Source organism: Alligator sinensis, unplaced genomic scaffold, assembly GCF_000455745.1.
Source record: "Alligator sinensis unplaced genomic scaffold, ASM45574v1 scaffold579_1, whole genome shotgun sequence".
Taxonomy (NCBI): Eukaryota; Metazoa; Chordata; order Crocodylia; family Alligatoridae; genus Alligator; species Alligator sinensis.
This window is the reverse complement of record NW_005842023.1, coordinates 2,242,927-2,253,237: the sequence shown is the minus strand read 5'-3', so window position 1 is coordinate 2,253,237 and position 10,311 is coordinate 2,242,927. Positions and strand designations below refer to the sequence as shown.

General features: G+C 38.5%; 1 protein-coding gene across 3 annotated transcripts in view; it reads left to right on the top strand.

Moving 5' to 3' along the window:
- Positions 1-10,311, top strand: part of GMDS (GDP-mannose 4,6-dehydratase) — a 607,114-nt gene that overhangs the window by 485,530 nt on the left and 111,273 nt on the right. For all 3 annotated transcript variants that reach the window (XM_025202406.1, XM_006022214.3, XM_025202405.1), the window contains exon 9: positions 2,388-2,484. In XM_025202406.1, coding sequence (XP_025058191.1) covers positions 2,388-2,484 — 97 coding nt within the window. The remainder of the gene's footprint in view (positions 1-2,387; positions 2,485-10,311) is intronic.

Sequence of the window (10,311 nt, the reverse complement as noted above, 5' to 3'; positions counted from 1 at the left end):
CAGCAGGATAGTATTCACCAGCTGTGGACTTGGAGGTGCCGTTTGTAATTAAAAATATTATTTTCAGTGCTTACCTCCATTTTGTTCAAACTAAAAAAGGGTTCATTTCCTTATGAACTTTTCACACTACTGGCTAAGGAAAATGGGTGGAGTTTTTCCTTCAGTCATTTCTATTGTTACATGTCTTTGATAGTAATGTTCAGTGAATCTTTGCTACATTTGGAGAGACTCTTGTAGACTGTTGGGTGTTAAATGGTGTTCTCTGCTCAGTGACCTCCAACAACTGACATCTCCTGTTTTAAGAACTTCCTGTTGTTTTACTGGTGAGCATTGGTTTTTTATTAAGCACATTTGAGTTCTGCACACTATTATCCTTTGCCCTTTAAAGGGAGGGACTAATGTTGGTTTTGGCTTCTGAATGAAAATTTTACTTACTGGCTTCAAAAAGAACCACTGCAAAAAAAATCTCAAAAGTTAAATTACAAATCATATTCAACATCATATGTTACTCTCTACAGCTTTGTAGGCAGCAGAACATTGCCACAAATTTTAGTGCAGCTAATGTCTGTGGTGTGCAGAAATGACTTTAAAATGTAGCGTTGCCAATCCATAACATTTAAAAGCCACGATCCAATCTCCAGAAGTTGATATTGGCTTAAAAATCACATGGTCTACCTTAAAAAAAAAACTTCATATTTCTAATTTTATTTCTAAAAACATAATAAGCGTTCAGTTTTTGAACCTTGAGGGTGCCTTTGGATCCCCTTTTCAGCTTTTTCTCTACAACATCAAAAGCTAGGAACTTGAAACAAAAACTGAGATTCTTCCAAAATTAAAAGCTGCAGGAGCTGGAGTTTTTAAGAAAAACATTAACTATTGTGTGATAACATTGCAAAAACTGACAGTACTGAATATGTATATATAAATGGGCACTTCTCTTTTATTGCCTAAAGCCAAATAGTTTAAATTGCAACTGCTGCTTTGAAAGGACATAGATTTTGCCTAAACCTACAAAAGCAAGGAATTTCATCCTCATCACCCTTTTGTACTAAAGTACTGCAATATCAACTTTCAGAACTCTACGCTATGCTAGACCTAAGGAGCATAAAAAAAAAGGATTTCAGTCTTTAATTCTGAATGTTTAAAGGTTTAGTGAATCTGTTCTTTAATATTATTTGAACAATTTGTTTTGAAATTAAACAAATCCACAAACTCCAGATTTGGAGCAGATTTGGAGCTTGAACATATGGAATTGAAGGGCATGCTGTATCTAGTGATAAAGTTAAAGCAATTACATTGTTCTTCAGATCTTACCATTATGGTGTATTCCAGGGGCTCTGTGGACCAGATCCAACCCATAGAGCACTATCACCTGAGTCTCCAGTGCTACCTATGGTTTCCTGTGCCACGTGCCAGACCAGACCCATGCACTACCCAGAGAGGAGGGGCAGAGGGTAGGGGGGGCTGTCTATGCATTGTGGGCAGCACATGGGACTGGTCCCAAGGACATGCTGTTAGCTTTGCTTAGGTAAAGTCTGTGAGTCCGATTCAGCCGAAGGGCTGGTTCAGCTCTAGACATCTGGCTTGTGGGGACTGATGAGTTTGACACCCCAATGTAGTCAAACCATGTTGAATTTTACACCACAGCTGGTGCTGCCAAGGTACTGAGAATAAGAAATGCATATGCACAATACTTTGTTAGCCTAGCAATATCCCACAATTGCATCATAACAGAGTATGAAAAAGTAGGAAACTAATTTAACTTCCATTCAGCATAGTAGCAGATCACAGGTTAGTAGTCCTGTTCTCATTAACCATGTATTTAAATACTTTGCTGAATTAGGACCTTAAAATGGAGGAGCCTTTTTTAAACTGAGAATGAACAGTTTAAGTACATGGAACAGTGTTTTTCTAACAGTGTTTGGTTTGACTGAATTCATGTGCAACTTAAACATATTGGAGACTTTTGCCTTGATATCTAATATCTATTTAAAAAGACATGTTTTCCTAACAGCTTTGTACATGTCAGTGAATAAAAGTATCATTGTTATATTTATTTGAAGATTAAGGAAACATTGGAATTAACAATAAGGTGTTAATTTTTTTTTCAATATGATGTGTTTAACTTGGAAGTTCTAAGTTTTAGATCTTTGACTGGATCAAAAAAAAACCAACCAAAAAAAAACCCAAAACAACAGAGGACTTCAAAAGCTATTGATGCTCCCTTCTGGTCAGACTTCTGTCTTTGTTCTTGTCATTAATTAGTTTATTCTGTCCTGCAGAGAGAATTAACACCACAGTCCAATAAAAGAAAGCAAGCCAAATGCTGCTAGGATCAGAGCACTAAAGTAATTATGGATTGATTTAAATGTTTATCTACTTTACAGGTGGGAAGGAAAGAATGAAAATGAAGTGGGCCGATGCAAGGAGACTGGCAAGATTCATGTGACAGTCAATCTCAAATACTACAGGCCGACTGAAGTGGTAAGAAAATGCCTTCTCCCAGCTTTACAAATGAATAATCCAATCACTCAGCCAATAAATTGCTGCATTTGGTCAGCTGTCTGTGAAAATGTTCTAATTGCACACCTACTGCCAGCTTTCAAAGCTCTAAATTAGGCTGCTCATCAGCCCCCCTGCAGTAAGTTACCCAAAAACAAACAAACCAAAAAATGCAAAGGACCGGATTTGCAATGCACTAATTCACCAGCTGCTGGGTGGAGGTTGGTGTCCTTGGACAGAACTAAAGGAACATGCGTGTAACTTCACCTTGCAGGAGATGACAACAAAAGTCCAATCAAATTGTTGTCTCTCTTGAATTAAAATCTGCATCTGGTCTTCTCTTTCAGAGCTGTTAGAAATAAATAATGATGGTGCAGTGATATGTTTCCATTTTTAAATATTTCTTCCCATATGTTAATGAAATCACATGACTTAACCTATGAATTCTCTCCGGTGACTATCCTCAGCAAAAAAATTCTATCTTTGTGACTTTTGGAAGTAGTATAAAAGCTGACAGTCATTTAATAACTGCATTCATAGGACACTATTCCACAAATCCCCTTAAGCATAAAAACTAACTGACACTGACGTGATACCTCCCGCTGAAGTCAATGGAGACATCTTTAAAGCACAGCCTGCAGAATCAGTCCAGTAGTACATTTCTTCTCTATGAATACTGAACTAATTACAAAAAATGAGCTTTTGCTTAATACACGGGCAGATAGTGACAACTCAGTGCTGGCACGGGGTGGGGTTCAGGTTTATAGATGAAGCAAACAGTTGTTCACAGTGCTAATGGAGAATGGGAGTTCCAAGGAAATGTTGTGCTTGACATCTCCTGGGGAGGTTGATACCAGCCCTGCTGGCTGCTGTCATAACATCAGCTGTCAGTGGATCCATTCAGAAATGTTGGTATTAACTTCCTGATACAAGTGAGGTGTCACAAGAGCACATTTGTCTTGACTCAGACCCAGGGGAAGGTAAAAAACAAGTGTGTGTATAAACACGTATCAGTTCCAAAATGGAAATTCAAAGAGGCAAAAGAAACCTGATGTTACATAACTAAAAAGGGCTGGATCCGTATTTCAAAATCCTTTAAAAAACTAGGAAGTTGTTAAGAAATGTCTGTCATTCTTTACTTAGGCAGGGTGTCCAAGAGAGAAAGACATAAAGACATTGACTTGCTGAACAGGAAAAGGACCCTTGTCCCAACACATCTATGCTTTGTAAGGCCTGCTTTCTTGCTCTGTCATTATAGGCAGTACCTTTTCCTCAAAACCATTGATTTATTCCTACAGACACATTGTAGTGGGGCATTTGCCCAAATGACTTCAGTCCATAGGGTTAGTATTCTCTGCCCATGATGTCTCTATCTGTCCCATTTTTAGAACCCAAATCCTGGTTTTCAAATTCCTCAGCACTTTACATAGACTTTAGTTCTGCATTACTGCTTTAATACTTAAGCACAGATTGTTGAGAAGTGCTTTTGTCATCAGAGATATATCTGTGTATGGCAGTGGTGCTCACAGTTTGGGCCCTACAGGCCCAATAAATGGCATAGGGCCAATGTGAAGGCCAGATCAGGCCCTGTGCCAACCCTGCACACCTGAACTAGCATGCACAGCCACAGCCTGTGAGGCTCCCCACAGATCCTTCGGGAGCCCTGCAGACCAGATGACATGGTGCTGGGGGATGGATCTGGGTTGCAAGCTGGAGGTTGAGCACCTTGGTGTATAATATTTTACTTATAAGCAAGGATCCAGTGAGTGTACAGTGAAGTTTGGGTCCGTGCAAAGTCTATTGACTTTGAAAATCTAGCCTTACTGAGCTATCATGAAAACTTTTCCTATGCAATAAAAATTATGCAATAAAATATAAACTTTTCCTATGCAATAAAAAATTCCTATGCAATAAAATATAAACTTTTCCTATGCAATAAAAAATTCCTATGCAATAAAATATAAAAATAACCTCTTCAGTATTTCAGGAAAATAACAATACCTAACATCTTGGAATCTACCTAACTACCATGACTGTGTTACCCATGAAGTAATAGCAGCCTTACTGATAAAACTAGAACTGAATGCAATACTGTACGTTTGCTCTCCTATTTCCAGTATTCAAAGCATTCAGGAGAAAGTCTAAGGCGTCTTAGATATGCCCAAGCCTAAATCTTTAACTACACCACCTTTCCAGAACTACTAAGATTTAGGATTTAATATCTTTTTAATATCTTTTTAATCTTCTTCTGTATGTATACAAAAAACTGTAGCCAAGATTTTCAAAAATTGTTTTGGAGGTCCATGTTGCTAAGCACCCACTTCATGAGCCCCCTTTAGTGTGTCTCATATCAGACATGTAGAATTATAACTTGCTTTTGAAAATCTTGGCCAGTGGCTCTTACCTGCTCTTACCAGTGAAAATCAAAAGTAAATCCATTTAATTCAGTGGAATCGCATCTATATAAATAAGAGACCAAAATCCAATCCAGTGCCAAAAAGCAAGTGAACATAACCACTTCGCTAAAAGAAATGATTCTGCATATGCCTCCATCCCCTTTTGAGGGCAAAGGCTTGGGTTGAGACTTTCAAGGTTGGCTGAGGGGCTTAACCATGCAATTAGGTTAATAGGAGTGGCATGGCTAAAGTACCACACTTGCCTTAGAAAATCTAACACTCAGATTCTCGCCATTCAATTCAGAGAAGTTTTGTTTGGTTTTTCTAAACTGAATTCAGTATTCTGAAATTTAAAAACAAATGCTTGTGTTATATGCATATACATGCACACACACATGCATAGGCATTTGTTTTTATATATAAACCAGTGAGTGTTGGTAGTTAGGATAAGTTCATTTTAAAATGCATCTATTCCATTCAGTTAAGTGCACTCTGGGGTCAAGGCCTCTGTCCTGAAGAGCTTAACAACACTGAAGAAGAAACTGTGAAATGTGAGACTATCCTCTGGTTGAACTGAGTGGACTGTTTGAATACCTTGACTCTAAATCTGTTGGCTCCCTTTGGATACTGAAGCTTTTGACTGCTTTGGGGGCCCTTTGGTACTCACTGGCTTTGGGAATTATCCCCTGCTAACCCCTCCAGCCACCTGTCCTCCCTCCTGTTTGCTGCTTACAGACCTAACAATACTTTTGTTTTGATTTCCATTCTGTTCTTCCCATTTGGACTTGTTTACAAACTGTACCTTGTTACAATAGGCTGATCACTGCCAGTCTTTTTTGTATGGTAACTCCTGTATCCTCATAATCACTGGGTTTCAGAAACATGCTGTTGCAAATGTGTTCTCTGTGCAGGGCTCTTTGTCTCAGCTCATTACAAAATATGTTTTCAAACGTAGTGAAGGCTTCTTAAGCCCATACCTCCTTGGCTAGAAAGTAAATAACCCAAGACTCATGTAGAGATTTGCAAATTTAAAGAAAGACTGTCATTACTCTTCCATTCATATGAAGGATTCATATCCTTCAGAATCTGTTCTCTTTAGTCTTCCGAATCAAGTATGGCCAAAATGTTCAAGTGTAGCTGCCACAAGTTAGGCACTTGTATAGTATGGACAGACAAGCCAAATGTACCAAGTTAAATAGGAAGGAATTTACCACTCATCAGTCACTTCCTGGCAGCTGTGTCTTCTCTCCACTCTTATCCCATGATAGGTGGAAGCTAAACTGTGGTAACTTAGCCCTGTTTCATTCAGGAGTAAACTGCTTCAGTTTAGCTTTCATTTATGGTACAAACGCAGACACACAAGAGTTACTGTGGAGCATCTAGCATGCAGAAGATGCCCTTCTCCTTTTAACGCAGTACGATTTGTTTATCATTCCATACCCTTAGGCACTGAAATAAGTGGCTTGATTTGCAAAAGTACTGAGCCACCTGCAGCTCAGCAGGTCTGAAAATTCAGGCCTCTCATTTAGATATTCCAATCCAAATTTAGATAACTATGTTTAGGGAGCCATTAGAAAATTCTGGTCTCTCTCTCAAATATTTTTCTCTTTCAGCAAATGTTGTTTGCCACTAATTTGTCCTTTTTTGTTCGCCGTATGTACCTATGCTGAAAAAAACAGCCCCAAAATGAAAACCACCGTAGTACTTTCTCTGAGGGAATCCAGTAAGCTAGTTAAGCAAAGGCTTCCCTCTGAAAATAACATGTTGGCTGTTTCTAATCAAATTATTCTTGTTGAGGTGTTCTAGCAATAGTGCCTTTAATATTTTTCCCACAAATGGTGTTAAGCTAACTGTTCTGTAATTGCCCACACCATCCCACAGCCCACTGCTGCAACAATGACATTTAACACTTTCCAGACATCAGGAATCTGATCCGTCATCCGAGAACTTACATAAATACCAGTTAGGATTTTACTAATTTCTATCTTCATTTCTTAAAAGAAAGGAAACAACCCTTTCTACCTTGTGGACATATTGTATGTTATTTATATCTTTGGCTTTCTTTGACTTAAATGAGATCCTTTTCTCTACACACACATCCATTGCTGTCATAGAACTTGCTTTAAGCAGGGGAATTTGCACTCAAGAGGGTGTGTCATTGGTGCATTATGAGCTTGTACAGACATAACTGCATGGAGGTACTTAACACCATTGCAAATTTTCATAATATGGACAAGACCTAACACCTCGATCATGTCAAGTAACATGATACTTGTTCATCCTTTTACCCCTTTGTGTAAAGATAAAAAAGCACACTAACTTGTTCCTTTTCTATATTCTCTGTTTCCAGTTCTTAGAAATTTAAGGGAAGAATGCTTTTTCTCATGTATCTTTCTAGTACAGAAACCATAACAAATCATTATGCTTAGTTGGAATATTCTTGGGAGCAGAATCTTCAGTGATTCTTTCTCCTCCCGTAATTTTCTTCTGAACCTGCTTTTGCTTATTTTTAATAGATGTCTCAGCCCTCCTTGCCAGCTTGTTTATATTTTTCAAAGAGTTGTTTATACATATATATACATATATATTAAAGTCTTCTACTTATTGCTTACACTAATCTTTACATCCCTACTTAATCACATTTGGCCTCGGCTGCCCTTTTTTCCTCTTTGGAATTAACCAGGATAGCTTTAAATTTCACTCTCTTCAAATGTTTTTTAAATAGTCAGATCTATGTTTCCCATGCTTCATAGGATTCCACTAAAAATTCCTCAGGGCATATCATATTCCCCCAAAGTCAGCTCTCCTCAAGTCGAAAACATTTGTGCTTCTTCCTCTAAGTTCTCCAGCCCTAAAGAGCTTTTAAAATGTAATGAAACTGTGATCACAAAATCCTAGATGCCCCCAACTTCCACTTTATTTTTCATACATGCTTCATTTCCTACTATTAGATCCAGAATAGGCTCTGACTCCCTACATTGTTTAAAAGTCTGTATAAGGAAACCCAGGCTTCCCTTCCTTAAGGGTCCATTTTCCCATCCATGTGACTTGTATCCCAATCATGCAAGTAAGATTAGGGCATTCAAGGAAGAATAATCCTTAGAAATGTATTTTCCTGTATTCCCAGCTAGAAACCAGATAAATAACCTCCTAAGTTTTATAATAATAATGACTTTCTGACAAACCTGTCTTATCTGAAGGGTTGGAGGAAGGGAAAAACTGCTTTACTTTCTTTTCTTTTCTTTTCTTGAAAGTCTGTGTCAACATCAGAAAATCACTACCTTAGTAAATGATTACCTTTATTGTCCTTAACTCTTCTCCAAACTCTGCTACTGTGCCAGCCAAAATATTTATATCTATAATTACTTCAGACTCAACAGTATCCCTTGGATACTGAACACCCATTCACACTTCTTCATTTTGCCCCTTCATCCTAATATTAAAAATTGCACAGCCACTTTTCTATTTCATTCTTATGTCTCAGGTCAGAAGCTACAGAGTTAGTATGGGAAACAAATGCCTCTAATTCAGCAAAGCATAGTAATGATTCATTTATAATTTGTCCCTCACAACACTTTTCTGAAACACTCAGCCCTTGACAGATTGTAAATATTTAGGTGTCTCACTGCAAGATGGGGGAAAAGTATCCATCCTGTTTCCAAGATGGAAAGAACTTGCCTGGTCAGGGGCAGAGCCAGGAACAGAACATAATGGTGACACCATCTAAGCCCTGGCTCACCCATCCCGTACACATGTGTATATATACGTATTGAAGAGTTTTTGCTTTTTCTTATCTTGCTTTTGCTTTTTTCTTCTGTATTCCTTTAAATTCTTCCTTGAATGTCACTATGCCCCCCAGTACAGTATGTAAAGATCATATTTTGTTATCAGATTAATTCTCTCTCACAGTGTGTCTTCCAACCTTTGTCTTCAGCAAGCTTATGGCCGGTGCTCCTCACTATCTTAATCCTCCTAACGGATGCCTTTGTGCCTTTGCCTCAGTTATAAGACTAATTATCCTGATATTACGTCCCCTTGTACAGGAACAACTACCCACGAGGTCTGCTTCAGACACATGTACAAACTTTTGACTCTTTTTGTTGTTTCTTCATGGCTTGCTCATTATGTCATATTTGACAAACCCATCTTTTAAATCCTCTTTGGTGATATCCAACACTGGAATCTTACTGGATGCCACCACGACAGTCATTCCAGGCTATACTTAATAGTTAACTAATTGCTGTCCTTTACGTCATTCTGCTTCTCATCTGCTGTGCCTCCAGCATACTGCTCTGGAAACTTTCACAGCTGGCCTTGTTCCTCGTCCTCCCCTGCTGTCATTCCTGAAGTTTAAAACCAGCCATGTGTCATCTGTGAACTTTGCTTATTCATTGATCTTAAACATCAACCTGTCTCTCTAAATCTGCTATCTGATCCCCTAGTACTGCAACTAACTGACAACCCTTGCCAAAAGAGAAGTGTCCCCTTACCTCTTCAGATCTAAGTCAAAAATGGCTTTGCCCTTTGACCATTACACTGTACTTGTTGCAAGATTCATGGCCATTTTTCTGAAATGGTGAAAAAATGGCTGATGAAAATTTTGACTGTAAGCAAAACAATCCTTTGCTGTGGTTGTGCGGGGAGAGTGCAAATCCTTTGAAAGGATAGTTTAGAGATAAAACTGTCACACAGGCATACACGCAGAAGGGTGATTTTTTTATTTTCATTGATCATTTCTCTAAATGAGGCTGACAGGGCAATTAATGTTAATTTTGGAAATGCAGGAGATCTAGGCTTGACTCTTGAAAGACTATTTTTAAGTCAAGCCTGAGTAAATGGAGGATTTGAGATTGAGGGAGGGGAGCGAAAAATGAGGGCTGTTCTGCTCCCTAATAAGGCCATGATCCCAGGCATTTATGCTTTTGCTTAATTTTAAGCCTGGCCATTGTAGTTTATATAGCTTGTATGCTTAAGGTGAACACACGCTTATGTTTTTGCCAGATCTTAATGTGAAGTGAAGCAGGCCAGTACAAATGAAAACTGACTCAACCAATCAATAGAGTTTCAAGAATGTCATTTGGGGGTTTTATTTCCACCCACTGCTAACGCGTGCTTCTCTAGTCACAAGTGGACAATGTTGAAATACCTCAAGAGAGCTGTTCTCACCAGATTCCCAGCAGTTTTTCAGGCTGGAAAGGATCTGATTAAGTTCAGAGAACTTTGGGGTTTTTTTTCTTTTAAATCAACTGCTCCTGAGGCAATACTTCCTGTCTGTGATTGACAAGAAGTGCTGTGGTTATCAGGCTAGATTATCTCAAATCATTCCTCTCCTACCTTCTCCTCTTCTTTGGGTGTCCCTCTCCCATCTTTGTATTTATTCACATGTATTAAGTCTCTTCTTATCTCACCAGTT